We start from the raw sequence: 19,932 nt of genomic DNA on the forward strand, positions 1-19,932 counted from the left end.
AAGCAGCTTCACACGTGTTTTGTGTGGTGATGTTTAATTAACCTCTGACCCCTGTTCTTAGGGCACATTAATGCTCTGAAGGTCACGTCTGTGGTATTTACTGATGCATTTTATGCTGTAACGCAGTCCCTCTTTCACCTTCCCAACAGGCGTGTCTGTCTGTATATGCCCTGCTATCTGGACTCCATTTTTAATCACGCCATCCAGAACTTTACTGAAACCCACATTATGCAGTGGAACGTACCCTTCCTCGCCCACTACCCCGACCTGCTTGCTGCAGGGATTCTAGTAGTTGCTTCATTCTTCATCTCCTTCGGCGTTCCAGTGTCCTCTTACCTCAACCACTTCTTCTCCACCATTCGTGTGGGCGTCATCATTTTCATCCTGGTCTTTGGCTTTGCGCTGGCTGAACCAGCAAATTGGAGCCAGAGGGAAGGAGGTTTTTCACCTTTTGGGTGGTCAGGAATCCTGGCAGGTTCCGCCACGTGTTTCCAACAAAATTCCAGGCAACACAGAGAACCAAACCAGCGACCCCACGTTCGAGCGCAGCTGATGATAATTGTTATTCCTCATGCATGCATTTAATGAAGAGAATTCAAATACAATTAACTAACACAAATATTTTTTCATGTTTACTTCTTACTTATTGTAATTAAAAATATATACTAATATTCCATGTATGCACACAGGAAAACTCAGTATCAGCTATTCACCTGAGTGGAACCATCCCCAGTGCACCCAAAACACTTGCACTACTGATCAATATGGGCGGGGGTCAAACATCTGACCACGCCCACATCGAGCTGAGCCACTGCAGTCGGGGGCTCCCCCCCTGGGACGGAGGGGTGCCTGTGCCTTTAAGAAGCAGCAGTCGCTATTCGGCGGACGCACCTTCTGCTCCATCATCACTCGACGATGCGCCCGGTCAACTTCCTCGAGCACCGGACCTGCTGCACTGATGGGAGACCTTGAACAGCCACGGTAAAGACCTTCTTGAATTTCTCACCTTGTGACATCTGCTTCCATTGTTGTTTCTGACGTAGTCCCCATAAATAACCACACCTGATTTGCAGGAAAGTGCCGCGCAGTTTTTGCATCCCTCTTTTATTTTGCGTCCGTCTCCATCTTGTTATGAATTATTAATTTGGCATGATTACAAACGGCGCTTTTCCCATCCATCGTCTGGTTTTGCATGGCACATCTCCCTAATACAGCGTGGACATCAGTGGATGACAGCTGTTATATTTGTTATAGGAAATAGAGCGTTACGTAATGATCCTGTTGTCGCCATATGTCCATGGAGGGCAGGAGTCGGATGTTGCACCGCCCGCTAGCAGGATGAGTGCTGGCTCTGGCTCGATGGTTGTGTTTGCTAGTCAAACAAATTAAAAATGTATGATCCCCATCATCTGTTCCTCTGTCAGCGGATGGGTGGCTGATAAGGAGAGACTGTCTGTACCGGGTTTTTCAGGGCTTGTTGCAAAATGTGAATATGAGATGAATTAAAGAGGCAGTTAGGGTCCACTTCCACAGGCCTGTGCTGTAAATCGGTTTGGGATTAATTTTTTAAGAGTTAATGGCCTTCATTTTCAGGGCCTTCTTACACAGGAATTAAACAGGCCCCATTAAATGAGAGAACACATCTGACCACATTTCTGTCCTCGGTTTTATTAGTTCGTCATCAGCCTTGTCAAAAATGTTGAGAGCCACGTCAGACGCCTCCTTGAACAGCCAGCTACGAACATCAAAATATTAAAAGTTCCCCTCCAGCACTGAGGAACTCAAAAATAGTCCTAACAAATGTTCTCATGTGTGTCTGACATTGAGCTCAAAAGGAACTATAATTATCTCATTAAAAAAAAAAAACAGATTGTATGAATATGCAACTATTTTCCATTTCAAATGTTTCACTGCTGGAAACAAGATGTCTCCTATACTTTTGTATGCAGATTTTGGGACCAGGGTATTTATGATGTCACTTATCCTGCTTCTTAAAATCCTATTTTCAGAGAACATAGAGAACATTTACACGTTCACCAGTGAGAGTTGAAATCGCCCTGCTGTGTCTACAGGGGTGTCTGACCGGAGGGGCACTTTAACCTAAACATCTTAAAAAAAAAACAAAAAGACCAAAAAAAAAACTTTTCAGTTGTTTTACCTGTCGGGGGTCTTTTTTTAATGTTGTACTCGTGTCGTGTCTTGCAGGTCAGCTTCCTAGAAAGGTGATGGATCCTGTGTGAGTGCTGCAACACCGTCCTGCCCAGCTGGCATATCTGTCCCTGTAGCCATGGCAACTTGTGATAAAGGCTGTGCACCAGCGGTGCGCCTTTGTGCGAGGCTGAACCGACTCAAGACACTAGATGATGACATGATGGCCACGTCACTGAAACGCTGCCTCTCCACCCTGGACCTGACGCTGCTGGGTGTTGGTGGCATGGTGGGCTCGGGCCTCTATGTGCTGACAGGCACGGTGGCTAAAGACATGGTCGGTCCTGCTGTCATCATCTCTTTCCTTTTTGCAGGTTTTGCTTCTTTGTTAGCTGCCTTTTGTTATGCAGAGTTTGGAGCACGGATTCCCAAAACAGGATCGGCCTACATGTTTACCTACGTCTCCGTGGGAGAGGTGTGGGCTTTCCTAATTGGGTGGAATGTGATTCTCGAGAACATGATTGGTGGTGCTGCTGTGGCGCGAGCATGGAGCGGCTATCTGGACTCCATTTTTAATCACGCCATCCAGAACTTTACTGAAACCCACATTATGCAGTGGAACGTACCCTTCCTCGCCCACTACCCCGACCTGCTTGCTGCAGGGATTCTAGTAGTTGCTTCATTCTTCATTTCCTTCGGAGTTCAAGTGTCCTCTTACCTCAACCACATCTTCTCCACCATTAGTATGGGCGTCATCATTTTCATCCTGGTCTTTGGCTTTGCGCTGGCTGAACCAGCAAATTGGAGCCAGAAGGAAGGAGGTTTTTCACCTTTTGGGTGGTCAGGAATCCTGGCAGGTTCTGCCACGTGTTTCTATGCATTTGTAGGTTTTGATGTCATTGCATCCTCAAGCGAGGAGGCGAAGAACCCACAGAAAGCTGTCCCCATCGCTACGGCCATCTCTCTTGGACTGGCAGCAACGGCTTACATCCTGGTTTCCACAGTGCTCACATTGATGGTTCCCTGGCACACTCTGGACCCCAACTCAGCCCTGGCCGATGCTTTTTTCCGCCGGGGTTACAGTTGGGCTGGCGTTGTCGTGGCAGTCGGTTCCATTTGTGGTGAGTGTCAACATTTAGCCGTTATTGTTTTATACTCATGTATTTGGGGGATAACAGAGAAATTGAAATTTTGAGGTTTGCTAATGACTCTCGTTCTTGTGTCCAGCCATGAACACTGTGCTGCTCTGTAATCTCTTCTCCCTCCCTCGGATCGTCTACGCCATGGCGGAGGATGGATTGTTCTTCTCCATCTTTGCACGGGTTAACCCTATCACCAAAGTCCCTGTTAATGCCATTCTGGTGTTTGGAATCCTCATGGCCACCATGGCGCTGATCTTTGACCTCGAGGCCTTGGTTCAGTTCCTCTCCATTGGCACGCTCCTGGCGTACACCTTTGTGGCCGCGAGTGTTATTGTGCTCCGCTTCCAGCCGGAGAAAACCAATTCCAAGGGGAACACGTCTACATCTCCCAACTCCAACGCAGAGGCTACCCCCTCAGAGTCTCAGATCATCAGTGAGGACAGTGGGGAGCTCAAGCAGTATGAATCCTTCTCTGATAAACTCCAGCTGGTAGAAAGGCAGAAGACCCGAGAGCGGCGAGGGGTGGGGCAGCTGAGAGCCTGCTGGGAGCCGTACCTGGGCCAGCTGCTGGGGAACTGTGAGCCGGGCGAGGTGGTGGCCATGTGTGTGGCAGCCCTGATAGTCAGCTCAGTATCCCTCTGTGCTGTGCTGGAATTTGGGAACCAGCAGCTGCAGCTCCCAGGCTGGAGCTTCACAACACTGCTGGTGATTTTTAGCTCGGCCTTTCTTCTCAGCATGACGCTCATATGGTTTCATGAGCCGCAAACCAACAGCAAAACGTTCCAGGTGAGTCATTGTACCAACGATTGTACAACTTTCTGGGGGCCATTCAGGTGAACCCATGCTTGCACCTCAACTGGTAGCCTAATGGTTAATCCTGGATGAATGACAAATCATGAATAATAAATATAAAGCCAAATGCCATGACAACTACTGCTACAGTTGGATTATGACTCGGGTTGTGCTCTGTTATAGGTTCCACTGGTTCCTTTGACTCCAGGTGCCAGTATCTTCATTAATGTATTCCTCATGATGAAGCTCAGCTATCTGACCTGGATTCGATTCACTGTGTGGATCGCCATTGGTAAGAAGACACAGGAGAAGATTTCTCACGCTTCTTCTTGTAGCTTCCCTATGCTGTCTGAAATGGGATTTTGCAAAAGAAATACATTACTTGCTTGACTTGCTTTAGGAAAAACAAATTTATTCCCCTTTCCCATTGCGCGTACACCCAGCTGTATCAGAGCTGAGCAAACATGCAAGCGGAAGTTCATCGATCCTGTTCACACTGACAGGAGAGGATGAGTTGTCTCAGTTTTTTCCCCCCGGTAGGTCTTAACTTTCAACATCCTCAACGCACTGGACAGAGGAAAACAGTATTTTTGTAGTTATTTCTGTTGTTTTCTAGCATCTTGGGCTTGTATACAGTGGCTGGCAACTGCAGTAAAAGCAACATGTAGGACACTGACGGTGTTTCTGTCATACTTTTAGCTGCAGTCTGTTTTTTAAACTCACTGATGTTGGAGCATCGCTGTTTGAGCACAGATGGGATGAATTTGTGGCTGAGATAACAATTAGTCACAGAAGTTTACGGCCAAAACAACAAGCTTTGATTGGCTCCATGTATATTGTTGATAGCAGAGCTCCAACAGCTTGTAGGTCCAAGATTGGAAGCGCTGGAAGATGGCTGCAAATTACCGTGTTCACCCGGGACTGGTGTTCCCATCAATGCCATGCCCATGTCTACTTCAGGGTCATTTTAATGCTGATTAAAGCTGGTCCCACTGCAGAAGAAAACTCGGGCGTTAGGTTTGTGGTTGGTCAGTGAGAATGGAGCTTCATCGTACAACTTCCTCACCTCACAAACATTGATCATTTAAATGGTCATAGTGGTTTCTCCAAAGTAAACCATGCCACTGAGCATATAAGATATGATCATGTATCTGTTGACTGTTATTGTTGGAACAGATTAAGATTAATGTACATGGTTTTAATCCGTAATGGGATTAAACAAACACGTTTTAAAGGAACACCAATTTTTTTGAGTATTTCTGTTAAAGAGCATCTTTCCGAGAGCTAAACAACATCTCCCTGTGCTGCGTTGGAACTGAAACCCCAAGACACCTATTGAATGTCAGTTAGCTTAGCACAATGAATGGTAGCGAATGGGAAGTGTTAGCATACCTTGATCTCGCCCGCTCAGCTTCTGAAGCATGCAGTTTCTCCCCTGTGTGTTCTGCTTCAAATAGATCAGGATCAGGTTCACAGTCTGACATGATTACAAGTAGTACTACTTTTTTAGTTTCCAACAAAGATTTGGGTTTTTTTTGTTTGTTTGTTTGTTTTTTTGCTGTAGTTAAACAGTGATGTCTGTCTGATATAAAACTAGTTCTTCTTTTTTGAGTCATTTCATCGTGAATATCGTGAATATTAAGCACAACAGTATTCAAAAAATCATGTTAGAGAAAAGTGTGTGCCCAAGAAGGTGGCTTTTACCTTTAAGGTTTTAGAAAACCTGGGGGGAGTTTCTCTTTGCGAATAGGCAAATTGTTGAGTTTGTGATTATTGGCAGAGGTTGACCTTGACCTGCTCTACACGAAAACTGCCCTGAGATTTCGATGAAAATCATCATATGAAATTGTAAAAATAGAATTGAATGTAGACGGTCAATCGGGATGAATGCTCCCCTTGGGGATCATGATTAGCCTCAACCTTCTCTGGACCACTGAACCGTTTAACCACGACTGTCAGACTGCAGCCAGTTAACAAGAAATCTGCCCGTGGAATTATACACCTGACAGGGTCCTAAGCTCTTAGTCTCTGATTCCCTAGAGAAAGAAACGACCACTTACCTTACACATCAGCTCCTGCTGAAGTCAATGTCTTTCTGAGGGGTATAAATTCAAAAAATATTGGATTGTATGATGTGACTTATTGTGTGTTTCATCCTGTTCTTCCAGGGCTCTTCGTTTATTTTGGCTACGGCATCTGGCACAGTAAAGAGGGCATGCGGGAGCTGCAGCCCAAAGACATGGCCGCCCGCTACGTTGTGCTACCCAGCGGCAGCCTGGTAGAGACAGTGCAGTCGGTCCAGCCCGATGGACTAGTGGACACAGCAGCGCCGCTCATTAACCCTTCCACTGTTCCGACTACCGAGGAGCTCGTGGGGAAGAGATGATAAGTTGATTACCAAACATGATTATTACAAGTATCTGTTGTCTCACACACTACTAGCATCTCACTCCCTTTAGCGTGTGACTGGCCTGCCACAGTCTGTACTCGTTGCTTTGCAAATGTAAACACACCACAGGATGGGATGCACGCTCTCTGTCTCTCTGTGAAGCATCTTTGTAAATCTTGTAATCCTCGAATGTAAAGTAGAGAGCTTTATTACTGTCCTGTAACTGTAAAGTTGTGTTACATCCTTTGAGACCAGCTCTTCTCTCGCAGCCTTGCCAGTTTGTCTAAACCCATGTGGTTGTAGGTTATATGGTGCTTTCTTTGTGGCAACTTTTAGTTAGGTATACTCAGTGGGGGATTTTTTAAAATTTAGACACAAATCTGTACAAAGCTGGAACCTCCACCAAAAAACAAAAACAAAACATCTGTTGTTAACACAGTAGAGGACATCTCACTGCATTTTTGAAGATGCCATGTTGGGGATAGTAAGCATTTTTTTGTTGCATGTTTTTAGAGAAGAAGAGAAAAGCACAGATATTTTCAGCCTGGATTTTTCTCAAACTTCCCCCTGAAGCCTCAGGAAAAACTACAGGTTCTACTCATGTGAATCCTCTCAGTTTTAATTCCCACAGACTTCCCTGCTGATAGTGTCGTCTGGCTACGTATTTCATCTATATGGACGCTGAGAAGGGCGTTACTTGGAACTAGTTTTTTCATGTCGTCGTGGCAATATAAGTCAACCTGTTGTCACAAGATCTCGGCATCAAAAACTGATTATAAGTGACGGATTACGGTTTCATAAATCCAATATATTAACTCTGTATTTATTTTTCAATGATTTTTCTTCATAACTTTTCTTTTATGAAGATGTTTTAGCATCAGTTTTTGCACGTTTTTTTTTTTTTTTTTTTTTCATGTTTGTCCCTGTCATTGTTGAGTTTTGTGTCTGTGTTAAATGCAGAGCAATAAGTTTTGCATGGGCACCTCATGGGTTCACCTTAAGTCATCCCATGACCCTGTTCTCTTTTGTGTCACGAACCGTTTCTCACGCACCCTTTAGGCGGCAGTCCCCGCTCTACCATCGGGATGTGATATCAAAGCACACGAGCTCTTATTTTATTGTCATATCACTAAACCTTGCAGAGGTAGCTGCCGAAATGAATAGATACGTCGAGCACATTGAAACTCTGTTGAGGAGAATTTGGACAGAAATTAGGTATGTTAAACCTGCGCAGGGCTTCATCGCTCTGAGGCCTCCGTAATCCCAGATTTGCAGCGGCGGTTGCTGTCACCAGTCGGCAGTTTGACCTGGATTAGGGTCACACATGAGAGAACACTCGTATAGATACATTCCCACAGCCTGCACTCGCTGTCAAGCCGCTGAAATTAGACACAAAGCTCTAATCTAAAATATCTGAGCCCAGTTCATGTTTGCATATGAAACCAATGGCCTTAATGTGTTTAATAGTGCAGACTGGTTTCTAAAGTTAGTCTGTCGGTGTTTTTCCGGCTGCATGTATTTACCTCTTATTTGGTGTTTCTAATCTCACACAGGATTTCATGAGTAACAGATATAAAAACCAAAATACAAACTTGTCACATAATGTTTTGGCATATTTAATAAGGCATCAGGTTCCAGAGTATTTTGTACAACTTTGCACAATATTTGAAAATGTTGTCTTGTTCTCACATTAATGTCGGGGCCACTGACAGATATCGTTGTGCTTTGGGTTTTGGGTTTTTTTTTTTAAGCTGAACACACTTGTTTGTCTTGTTTTGAAGCACAGATCTTTATTATCCAGATCTTTTCTGACCTTTTAATAGTATTGTACTCTGCACATCACAGTCTCAGCCTTTGTTAAATGTCTGTATAAATTGCAAAATACTGTCATCTATGAAAAATAAATGTTTTGAAGCAGCATTTAAAAACATGAACTGCAGTGTCATCTGGGAGAGAGGGCGGGGGACATCATTCCTGTGGTTTTGTTTGCGTCTATGAGGATGGCACAGGATCACCGTATGTTTTCTGCGGTGTTTGTCTGTCTTTCAGGAGGGTTACAAAAAAAACCTATGCAGCTGAATTTCAACATGCATGTGGGAGGGATGTAACATGGACCAAGGAAGAGCCCGTTCAACTTTGAAGCAGATCTGTTGACACAGCAAAAAAATCCAATTTTTTTTTGTACTAGGTTTGGCTGAGGCCGGCTTGTCTCTGTAGATCAGCGTCCTGTTTTACAGTTTTTTCTACACTGCCCTGATTATAAATTTTTAATGACCTCATACAACAGTCCTCTCTGTGACAAAACCTTATGACGGACAAACACCTCCGACTCAGTCTCTAGTGATATATTATCAGGAGGGTATAATCACTTTGCATCACTTTGGGCCAGCTGATCTTTGCTTAACCAGACTAAACGCTGTAGTTAATGTGAATGAATCACTGAGTCAATCATATAGCAGTGATAAAAGGTTCTCTGATGTCTGTGGGCCTGAGTGGAGGGGCTTAAGTCTATTACATGCTTGAAGGCACAACTCTGTGGTACTGCGTTTGAAGGATTAACACTCAGTTCAAGTACTCTTGTCTCCTAAGGGACACAACAGGTGTTCAGTCAGGTGAGGGACCAGTATTGATGACAGCAATATTGATAAGGTTTCTAATAGTAATTTCCACAATCTGTCATCACTAAAATAAATTGGTGACGTCGAGGTGTGTCTCACGTTGCCGACGCTAACATTAGCTACATCTCCTATTAGCCTCAGGTTACACCACTGAGCTAATGACATCTCAAATTACTGCAAGGGAGCAAGTGTCATGATGTTCTGGTGACAAACAAATTCACGACAGCGCGCAGGATGTGTGCTTTTGATCCCTGTGAGCTAACAAAGAAGAGGAATGAGGGTTTGTAGTGATTCAGCAGTGCGTGAATCCTGTGAGCTCTTGTGTTGCCATGGAAACGCTGACTCGCCACAAGCTTTCAACACATCTGTCCCCAGGTTTATGTGACATTTACAGTTGTTTGACTATGTGACTCACCCCCTGAGATGACATCACGCTAACCCAACCAGTACTGTTTGAAAGGCATCAGTGATGACAGAACCAGAGACTGTCTTCTGTGTTTACTTCTCTGTGGGTTCATGTTTTCCTCTGTTTCAGGCTCCTGGTTTTAGAGAAGAAAGAATTCCTGTGGGGTCTTGAGGAGGTTTTGGGAGCAGCAGAGCCTGTGTTGAGGTGGAGGGTTTGGAGGTAAATCTGCCGTGACGAGGGCGAGGTGGCAGCGCCCGACAAACGTGACCCCGCCCCAGCTGACTGTAAACCCCTTTCACCTCCTCTTTCCTCTCGTGCTCTGTTACTGGATACCAGCAGCGCCGAACTGCTGCTCTGCCTGTGGCACAGAGGAGACATGAACAACCACCAGAAACATAGTATGATGATGAATCATTAATAAATGATGTGTTAGAGGGGATCATGCGTACTTACGCTGGACTCCTGACTGTTTGCTGGTTTTCCTCTGGCGTGCTTGGCACAGAGAACCCCCACGTCTGCTGAGGGGTGCCTTCCTGTAGATAAATGGTATTAAAAGAATAAACTAAGTTAATTCATGTGTCACACACACACATTTTAGCTGCTTTACAATAACAGCACCTGTCCAACCATGAGTTGGGATCTTTCTCTCAGTCTCACAAGGCTGTTGCGCAGGGCGGTGTTCTCCTGCTCCAGAACTCTTATTCGAATGCAGTTCGCCTGCAACTGTTGCTCCATATCCAAAAGCACGTCTCCTGTACCTTGTAAAGAGCAAAACAATGGCATGAGTGAAGAACTCAAGAAATGGGTCAGAACAAAGTTAACACCATTTCAAAGACACACTGCGAACATGTGTACTGATCCAGCCATGCGTCCTCTCAGCTCTCGATGTTTCAGACGTCTGGTAGCTTGGACGGATGTTTATGGACGATGCTACGAGGAGAAAACGGGACCCTTAACTACATCTAGTTGCTCAGGCTGAGTGATTCAACTACCAGAGTGAACACAACGGCCATGGTTGAGATCCTCATTCACGGTAATGAGATCAATCAGAAGCATGTAAAACGGCTCCGTTGGACTAAGTCTTTGTATCTCGTGTTAAAAGACATTTCTGTAACTACAGCTGATTCTGACTCGCTCTGTCGCTTTAAAACAAAAAATGAACAAGTTTGGATGCTCTTGGTCACTGCTGCCCTACAGTGTGCAGCGCAGACGATGGTTTCTGCCTCCTCCAATCGTCGGTGTTTTTGGCTGGACCATTAATGGGACCAGCACCTGAAGGGTGAAGTGACCGAGAGCGGTGACCTGTGAATGAGCTGCAGGTCCAGGCAGCGGTTCAGGTCCACGGGTCATAACGGACAGCCAGGCTAGTTCTGAGCTCATTTGTGTACCCGTGGCCGGCTGGTAGCTGCTGAGAAACAATACAATCCTCCTCCTTGGGGTCATCAGTGATGAAGCTTGAATGTTTGATGAGACTCAGTAGGTCCTCCATCACGGGCCGGTCTTAAATGAACAATATTCCCTTGATTAGTGTTTATTAATTATATTCCTGGATTGTGATTCAATTAGGTGATCCAGGTTGACAATAATTAAACAGCCAGGATGTGTTGTGCAGTGATGCCTGTACCCTGAGACAACAAACACTAACTGGAAAACTACAGAAAATTGGATCAATCCATCCATCCATCCATTTTCTATACCGCTTATCTGTTAAAGGTCGCTGGGGGGGGGGGGGGGGGTGGAGCCTATCCCAGCTAACAGTCTGCGAGAGGCGGGGTTCACCCTGGACGGGTCGCAAGTCCGTCACAGGGCCTTTAGGATGATTAGGGGTTCAGTATCTTGCTCAAGGACACTTCAGCATGGTCACCGGGGATTGAGCAAGCGACCCTCCAGTTGCTAGACGGCCAGTCTTCCTCCGAGCCGCGCCACCCAAGAAAATTGGATATGAGTGTTAAATATAATTTCAAAAACAACAGACTGGCCACCTCTGTGACTGATGCCATACTTTTCTGCAGCACTGACCGACACGGTCCAGACACCCTGTCCATCAGGTTTGACCTGGATGTGTTGAATGAAGGTCAATTGCATGTCGTCATTTTGCCACTGAAGATTCTGTGTGTTCTCCAACGAGGGAAGAGCGACAGCCAGCTGACACAGAGGACAGCAAACAGCCCCGAGAATCCTGTTGGTCACGTCAGCAGCGGCTTGAATCACATGAAAAGACAATAAAACGTAGACAAAGATCTATAAATGCCTACTCTGTGGCTGGGTGTGAGCCAGAGGGCTGAGCTCCGGGAAAGCCACCAACAGCCTCTCCCTCTCCTTTGAAGATCGCACATATTCCTCCAGCTCCGCCACATTGGTCTTTAACGCGCCCACGTGTGTCTCAAGTGTCTCCTTCTCCTTTTGGAGCTGTAAACACAGGACCTGTTAGGAGAAATACAGCATTACACACTGAGTAGGTGTTAGGGCATTTTATGAAAATAGAGTGAATAAAAGAGCCCTAAAACACCTGCTGAGGAGCGAGCTGAGCCCTCAGTTGTTCCTTTTCCTCTGACATCTGTTGCAGCCGATCGTGTAGGTTGATCTCTCTCTCCTCCTTCTGCCCCAGCTGCCTCTGCAGCTCCTCACACTCTTCATCGAGAGCATCCACACGTGCCAGCAAACATCTCTGCTTGGCTTGCATGGACTGAACACACAACGTGAACGCCAGTGTTCAAACAATAAAAACAGGGGTTGACTCATTCAGATGAAAGCAAATATACCTCTTGCTGACGACAAGCACTCTGGTATTTGGCGTTCTCCTTGTCAAGAAGAAGCTGAGTTTCAGAGATGTGGCGTTCCGATTGCTGGATCTTTTCCTGTAGTTTACGACAGGCCCCTTCCTGCAAGCTCCTCACTGTCTCCTGCAGAGCATCTCTTTCAAACTCTGCCACAAAACACATGATCAGTAACACTGGATTGAATATCAAATTATTTCATGTTCATAGCTGGGACAATGGTATTCATTTAATATGATTCTTACCAAGTGCTTGAAGCACATCTTGCTGTTTTTCGACTTTTTCTTTCAGTGCGGAATTAATCTCCTCCAAGGTTGAGATTTCTGTTACATAAAAAGAGCATAATCAGATCCCTGATTTCTCCAGGACTGTAACCTGAGGTCTGAGTTGACTTTCACCTCTCTTGAGTTGCTCTTGCTCCTCTGCTAGCCTCTTCTCCGTTTCTTCCACTGATCTCTGTGCTTTCTGGAGTGATAACTCAAGCTCACAAATTCTGGATTTGTATATTTCCACTTCTTGCTTCACTTGTCTCTGTGCACTTTTCATTTTTGATTCGAAAGTTTCTCGCTCTGCCTCTGCTGCTGCTAGTCTTTCTGTGAGAGGCTGAACGGTATCCCGGACGTCTTGCAGATGTTTTGCCAGTCGGCGCATATCTCGATGCTGCTCCCCGGCCCAATGGGCGACATCACCTGCTGTCATCTGGCCTGGCAGCACGGTGTCCTCCACACCCTTTAAGAGGGGCTGCAGGGACGAGGGCAAGCCCTCACCTTGGAAAAGTTCTACCAAAGCGCCGCCTGTCTTTCTGAGAACAGCCTGCAATTGATGACAGGCACTGCACGGAAGGAGGGAGGACTCCACCGTCTGGCAGCTCAAATCAGAGGTGTCGGCTTTAGGATGGCATGGGGCGCTGGGTGTGGGACTGGAGGGTGCGTGCTTCTGGGGTGAGAACTTGATGGAGCTTGATGAAAAGCGGGTGGATGAGTCGTTCCTTGAGGACACTGTTTCTGACTCATCGCAATCCAACATCTGTGTTTTTTTCTTGTTTTCTTTGCAGACCTCCTGAATGAACGCACAAGTTTTAATGAGAAATTAAAATGTTGTCAACCTTCTTCATTGCATTAGCTAAATAATGAAATGTGCCTACCTTCACGTTGCCGAATTGAATTAAATTACTCCAATATGTTAAGACGACCAGGCCGATGGACAGGCATCCTTTCTGCTGAGGTTGTTCTCTCCTCAGCTGGTCCACATAAGTGTTAAAGCTTTGCAGAAGAAGCAGTAGTCTGGTTTAGGGTGCAGGAGGAGAAAGTTACACGTCATTATCTTGCATCAATATTTTTTAATGTCAAGAAAGCAGTATTTGTACCTGTCAATCACCAGCTCCAGTAAAACAATATGGGAGTGCTGATTAAAAACATCCTCTCCTTCAACAAAATCGTATTGCTCAAGCAGAGCTACCATGTCCAGGTTGCAGGAGAGTTTGTCCGGGAACTTCCAAGAGGAAAAGCGAACCGGTCCGGTTCGGGAAAACACGTCCAGAACGACCCCCTGGAGGTCGACCAGATCTTTCCGGAGGCTATCGATGCAGTCCTGACTACCCAAGAACTGACTCATGTCTGACGGGCGAAATTACTCCTTTCTTCCCGAACCACAGGGACGACAGGGCGTAGCTAGTTGACATCTCATCTCCCTAGCAACTTCGGGGAAGCACTGCAAGTTCCAGAATGCTTTGCGTCTTGTTTCCGGAATTAGTACGCCTCCATTGTTGCTGGGTCAACTAAAGCACGACGCCGTAAGTCTGCAATCAGCGCATATTCTGTCTGTAAAAGTCGTTTACTAAGCATTTTAAATCTCTTATATTCAATGATTATACGTTAAAGTGTATAATTTCCACGCTAGCGTTTTAGGTCGCTTCCAGCCTTCTAGAGAGACGCAGCCATGCCGCCGGGGCCTGTTCAAATTGTCCAGCCGGAGCCCAGTAAGGTAACGTTACCGCTTAGCTAATGTTAGCAATCAAGCTAGCTAGCTGACCCACTTTTGTTGGGAGTGATTGCGACAAGTTTGTTTGTTTTACCTCAAAAAATAAAGTCATAGAGCGGAGATAATAACACGAGTGAATGTTCAAAACGAATCCCTATGCAGATGTTAAGCGTTCATTTCCTTTACCTTCATAGCCGAGAGGCAGAAGTACAGGTTTTTCTTGCGGAGTCGCCTGTGTACTGTTTGTTAACATATCAGCACACACTTATTCACGTGTCGAGAGCGTTTGTTCTAAATTTGCTTTTAACGGGTTGTGTGGCCGTTAAATGTTTTGAATTGACAGCCACAGATAATAAATGAGATACATGTACGTGGCAAGTAATGATCTGGTCCACCTGGTATTATGTCCTTTTTGAAGCGTTACACACTGCAGTCAGATGAATATAAATCTTCTCAACAGAACGATGTCGCAGGAGAAGAAACCCCAGCCACCAAGCCCATCGTGGGAATCATATACCCACCACCAGAAGTCCGCAACATCGTTGACAAAACTGCCAGCTTTGTTGCCAGGTCAGTTTCTCCCATGTTTGATCATGAGTTTACTGAAGTATATATCACGGAAAATCTTTACTCTTGCCTTGTAAATTTTCAGGAACGGACCTGAATTTGAAGCAAGAATCAGGCAGAATGAGATCAACAATCCGAAGTTCAATTTCCTCAACCCCAATGACCCGTATCACGCCTACTACCGACACAAGGTCAATGAATTTAAGGAAGGTAAAGCCCAGGAGCCCTCTGCAGCCGTGCCGAAGGTTATGCAGCAGCAGGCCCTGCAGCAGACTCAGCAGCTTCCTCAAAAAGTAAGACCCTGTTTTTCAGTGTGGGATTATTTTTGGTTTGTTTGTTAATTACTTATTATTAACTTTTTGTTTTTTCCTTTTTCTTTTCTTTTTTTTTCTAGGTACAGTCACAGGTGATTCAGGAGATAGTGGTGCCCAAAGAGCCCCCTCCTGAGTTTGAGTTCATTGCTGATCCTCCATCAATCTCAGCATTTGACCTGGATGTTGTCAAGCTGACTGCCCAGTTTGTTGCCCGTAATGGTCGCCAGTTTCTCACTCAGCTCATGCAGAAAGAGCAGAGGAACTACCAGTTTGATTTTCTGCGTCCACAGCACAGCCTTTTTAACTACTTCACCAAATTGGTTGAGCAGTACACCAAGGTAATGAGTTGTGCATGTCTTTTATTGTTACCTCTTCATCATCTTTCAAATGCTAACCATTATTTTGGTATGTTCTCTCCACCTTTAGATTCTAATCCCCCCTAAAGGTCTGCTGAACAAGCTAAAGAGAGAGGCTGAGAATCCCAGAGAGGTTATAGACCAGGTAATCCCCTTAAATTGTGACTTGTGTCATAGGTTAAGCATTTGTTGTCTGTTTTAATCATCCATACCTCTGCGTAAATACCAGGTGAGGTACCGTGTGGAGTGGGCAAAGTTCCAGGAGCGCGAGAGAAAGAAGGAGGAGGAGGAAAGAGAGAAAGAACGAGTGGCATATGCCCAAATTGACTGGCATGACTTTGTGGTGGTTGAGACGGTGGATTTCCAGCCCAATGAACAAGGTAACACTAGAAGCTTTCCCCTGCCCCAGTCCTTCACCAAGTTTGATGAAAATTAACTGGGTAGTTTTTGTCTAATCCTGCTAACAGATCAACGCAGATGAAAATATCCCTTCTTTGTGGAGATATGATTAAACCCTTTGAAATTGTAGCGAAGTTGAGGCTATAACATACGCATATCCATACAGGCCACTTCCCCCCACCAACCACACCAGAGGAGCTTGGTGCCCGCATCCTCATCCAGGAACGCTATGAGAAGTATGGAGAAAGTGAGGAGGTGGAGATGGAGGTGGAAAGTGAGGATGAGGAGGATGAACGAGAGGAACGGAATGGAGGCCAGCCCTCGCAGCCTGATCAGGACACACAGATTCAGGACATGGATGAGGTGAGAGGACACTGAAAAGAAAACCAGGTTGGGTTGTCAAACATCATTTTCTGGATGCTGCAAAGCCAGAGTTGCTACTCATCCCGACACTCTATGTTGGGCGTAAACATTTAACTCCTTGACTAAATGTAAGATCCTCTTGTCATGTGTTTACCTTATTTATTTATTTATTTTTTCATTAGACAGCCATCAAACTCAATTTAAAGCCACCAGTTTTAGGACATATAATTTCCTCCAGTCTGCAGAACCCATACCCATTGTTACCTGCTAATATTCCGTGTAATGACAGTAACTGAATGAGCGTGTTAAAACTAAGCATACATTGTCTGTTCCTGGATTCTTCAGGGATCTGATGATGATGATGATGGCATGAAGGCACCGCTCCCACCAGACAACCCAATGCCACCTCCACTGCCCCCAACTCCAGACCAGGTGATCATTCGCAAAGACTACGACCCGAAAGGTAACACGCGTCTCCTCAGATGATGAGGACTGATGAGAACTGCATTTACGCTTCAGGAAATGTTGCATGTGGAAACAGTTTTTTGTAATCACTGAAGCCTTCTTTGCTACCAATGAGATATTTCTATTATCCAAATGTGTCAATGTCATGTGGTCTTTTCCTCAGCTTCCAAGCCTCAGACATCAGTTCCAGCTCCCGACGAGTACCTCATTTCACCAATTACCGGTGAGAAGATCCCAGCCAGTAAGATGCAAGAGCACATGCGCATCGGTCTGCTGGATCCTCGCTGGCTGGAGCAAAGAGACCGCAGCATCAGAGAGAGGCAGACTGAGGATGAGGTTTATGCTCCTGGTCTGGACATTGAGAGCAGCCTGAAACAGCTGGCTGAGAGGCGTACCGATATCTTTGGTGTGGAAGAGACAGCCATCGGTAAGAAGATTGGGGAAGAAGAAATTCAGAAACCAGAGGAGAAGGTGAGTGAGGTTGTGGGGTTATGTGGAATAATTTTATGCACTATGTTTTCTGAATCATCTCAGAAATCATTGCTGGGAATTTCTTCAAATTTGGGACAAACGTGTCCGTCACTCTTGAATTGAAATGTGAATAAAGTTGCTCCTTGACTGGTTGGTGGAGGCATACAAGCAGATAGCTGGAATTCTAGTTTGACAACATGTTTTTTGTTACATTTGTGCTTCTCCTTGTGTCTTCAGGTTACCTGGGACGGCCACTCAGGTAGCATGGCCCGTACCCAGCAGGCCGCACAGGCCAACATCACTCTCCAAGAGCAGATCGAAGCCATTCACAAGGCTAAAGGGTTGGTGGGAGAGGACGACACTAAGGAGAAAATTGGCCCAAGCAAGCCCAGCGAAATTCATCACCCACCCCCCATCCCCTCATCTGCTGCCAGCCTGCCTAAACCCAGCCCTCCAGTCACCGCAGTGCCCCGCCCGCCCTCCTCAGTGCGTTACTTACAAAACTTTTTAATGTTCGCAAGATTCAGTCATCCGTTTTTGCTTTCTAATGGACTCGTACTTGTCAACAGGTGGCTCCAGTGCGCACCACACTTCTGTCTGCAGTACCTGTGATTCCAAGGCCCCCAGTTGCTCCTGTCGTGCGCCTGGCACCAGGACAAGTTATAGCACCAATGCCTCCCATGATTCCTGCTCCTCGCATCAATGTGGTTCCCATGCCTCCATCAGCACCCCACATGATGGCCCCTAGACCACCTCCCATGGTTGTTCCAGCAGGTAAAATGAAGGTTTCCACACGATGACAACGCTGAAAATGCCCAGTTTTACAAAATTACTACTTATTACACTACATTAACTTTGTATCAGAATGTTCTCACACAAATTTCATATTAATCATTTGTCAATTTCATAATTGTTTCTCCTGCACCTTCCAGCTTTTGTTCCTGCTCCTCCCGTACCACAACCCCCTGCTGCTCCCGCGCCACCTGCCCACCCACCCCCTCCTCATGACGATGAGCCAGTCAACAAGAAGATGAAGACAGAGGACAACCTCATTCCAGAGGAGGAGTTTCTCCGTAGAAACAAGGTTTGTTGGAGTAGCAAAGCGTTGGAATGATGATGGTAGGTTTGTGGTTGGCAAATGTAGCAAGCAAGGAGGGTTGTCCCTGAGGAGTAAAAGATGGCCGCTCAGTACGTCACTGCAACATCTATTTGTACTTTATCAGCTAGTGAGCAATTTGTGGGATGTTCTTGGCCTCCTGTGTTGCAGACACTGCTGAGAGAATAATGTCTGTCAGAGCGCCCTCTGCTGGACAGACTCCATGATGATCATTTCGAAATTATCCCGAGCATCATCTTCTGCTGCTGCTGCTGCTTCTTTTTTTCTAAATTTTCACAGTGGAGGACGTCTGCTGTGATAGATGTTGACACCAATATACCAGTGAAAGGCCAATATTTGCCTGTAAAGTCTAGTAATAAAACTAGTGTTACTGCAATCAGAGATAAAACAATCAAAATTATTTTCACCCAAAAAAGAGAAAATAAAAAGAAAAGTTTCAAATGATACATTTAATTTTAATTTTACACAAACCAGAAAGGAAAATGAGGAACTGTACCATTAAGGACATAAAGTAGGCTTGTGTATTATGTAAAACTACCATCCACTGCGGATTTTGCTGTGACAATGAGTCTGAATTTGAGCCTTGAATGTTTTTAACCGTTTTTTCCTGCAGGGTCCAGTGGCAGTTAAAGTCCAGGTTCCCAACATGCAGGACAAGACTGAATGGAAGCTGAACGGCCAAGTACTGAATTTCACTGTCCCACTCACAGACCAGGTATATAGCGCTTGTCTGACTATTACTCTTTTTTTTTTTTTAAACAGGAGTGGAAACTGTGAACCTCCTCTAATTGATACAATGCATTGTTTCCTTAGGTGTCTGTTATTAAAGTCAAAATCCACGAGGCCACAGGCATGCCAGCAGGAAAACAGAAGTTACAGTATGAGGTAAAAATATTTTTTTGACCTGATTGGAAAAACAATGTAAATATAAATTAGTTTTATTAGTGCTGCTAATGTGTTGCTCTGCCAAGCAAACATAATAGGGTGCGTATGTTTCTTTTGTAGGGCATTTTCATCAAGGACTCCAATTCTTTGGCTTATTACAACATGAACACGGGTTCCATCATTCACCTGGCATTGAAGGAGAGAGGTGGAAGAAAGAAGTGATGTGAGCCATGCAGCAAGAGGCTACGGATTTAACATGTTAATGTTTATTCGTTTTGATTTTCTGATCATTTTCGGAGTTGTACTTTTCATCAAATGTATTTTGAAATCATGTTGTTCCTAAATGTTCAATATTACCCTTCAAGCATGCTTTAAACCTTTGACTCTACTCCCAAATTGTTCACTCATGAAATAAAACCATTAAAAAAAAAAAAAAAACCCGCTCATGTTGTTTACTAAACAGTGATGATCTAATAGTAGAGACAGGTCACGTTCTTAGCGACAGACCACCCACTGCACCAAAAGGTACGGACTGAAAAGAGGATTGAAGAGTAAGTGAAGAAAGACTAAATTGGTGGTCTGCTAGGAAGTGTTGCTGTGTATAGTTAAAAGATTTGGATTGATGTTAATCTACCTTGAAGGGCTGTGGAGGAGGAACACAGGAGGGGCAGAGGGCAAGGCAACACATTTTTTCCATACATGGGCTGCACTTCGTAGAGCAGCCACTAGGGGGGAAAAAAAAG

General features: G+C 45.2%; 3 protein-coding genes across 5 annotated transcripts; 2 read left to right on the forward strand and 1 right to left on the reverse strand.

The window, feature by feature from the left end:
- Positions 1-693: 693 nt before the first annotated feature.
- Positions 694-8,393, forward strand: slc7a4 (solute carrier family 7 member 4). Its single transcript, XM_086207356.1, has 5 exons — positions 694-981; positions 2,206-3,269; positions 3,376-4,076; positions 4,266-4,374; positions 6,251-8,393. Exons 2-5 carry the CDS (start codon positions 2,288-2,290, stop codon positions 6,466-6,468), a joined length of 2,010 nt encoding a protein of 669 aa, XP_086063482.1. The 5' UTR covers positions 694-981; positions 2,206-2,287; the 3' UTR covers positions 6,469-8,393.
- Positions 8,083-14,528, reverse strand: ccdc157 (coiled-coil domain containing 157). Of its 3 annotated transcripts, none has more exons than XM_086207355.1 (10): positions 14,439-14,528; positions 13,417-13,555; positions 12,671-13,331; positions 12,518-12,595; positions 12,258-12,421; positions 12,005-12,181; positions 11,751-11,919; positions 10,114-10,253; positions 9,949-10,028; positions 8,083-9,853 (listed from the first exon to the last, which is right to left on the reverse strand). In XM_086207355.1, exons 3-10 carry the CDS (start codon positions 13,296-13,298, stop codon positions 9,604-9,606), a joined length of 1,686 nt encoding a protein of 561 aa, XP_086063481.1. In that variant the 5' UTR covers positions 13,299-13,331; positions 13,417-13,555; positions 14,439-14,528; the 3' UTR covers positions 8,083-9,603. The 3 variants fall into 3 exon arrangements, with proteins under 3 accessions (XP_086063481.1, XP_086063479.1, XP_086063480.1); XM_086207353.1 differs by lacking the exon at positions 14,439-14,528 and adding an exon at positions 13,639-14,337; XM_086207354.1 differs by lacking the exon at positions 14,439-14,528 and adding an exon at positions 13,639-14,334 and having other exon boundaries at positions 10,123-10,253.
- Positions 13,966-19,627, forward strand: sf3a1 (splicing factor 3a, subunit 1). The gene is made up of 16 exons (XM_086207352.1): positions 13,966-14,064; positions 14,172-14,255; positions 14,713-14,822; positions 14,905-15,112; positions 15,214-15,471; positions 15,560-15,634; positions 15,719-15,869; positions 16,055-16,251; positions 16,597-16,714; positions 16,880-17,187; positions 17,425-17,673; positions 17,757-17,961; positions 18,120-18,271; positions 18,918-19,019; positions 19,118-19,189; positions 19,310-19,627. The coding sequence occupies exons 2-16, from the start codon at positions 14,211-14,213 to the stop codon at positions 19,409-19,411; spliced, it is 2,352 nt and encodes a 783-aa protein (XP_086063478.1). The 5' UTR covers positions 13,966-14,064; positions 14,172-14,210; the 3' UTR covers positions 19,412-19,627.
- Positions 19,628-19,932: the final 305 nt, after the last annotated feature.

This window comes from Aulostomus chinensis, chromosome 6 (assembly GCF_037954235.1).
Source record: "Aulostomus chinensis isolate RoL2024-O1b breed Wild chromosome 6, RoL_Achi_v1.0, whole genome shotgun sequence".
Lineage (NCBI taxonomy): Eukaryota > Metazoa > Chordata > Actinopteri > Syngnathiformes > Aulostomidae > Aulostomus > Aulostomus chinensis.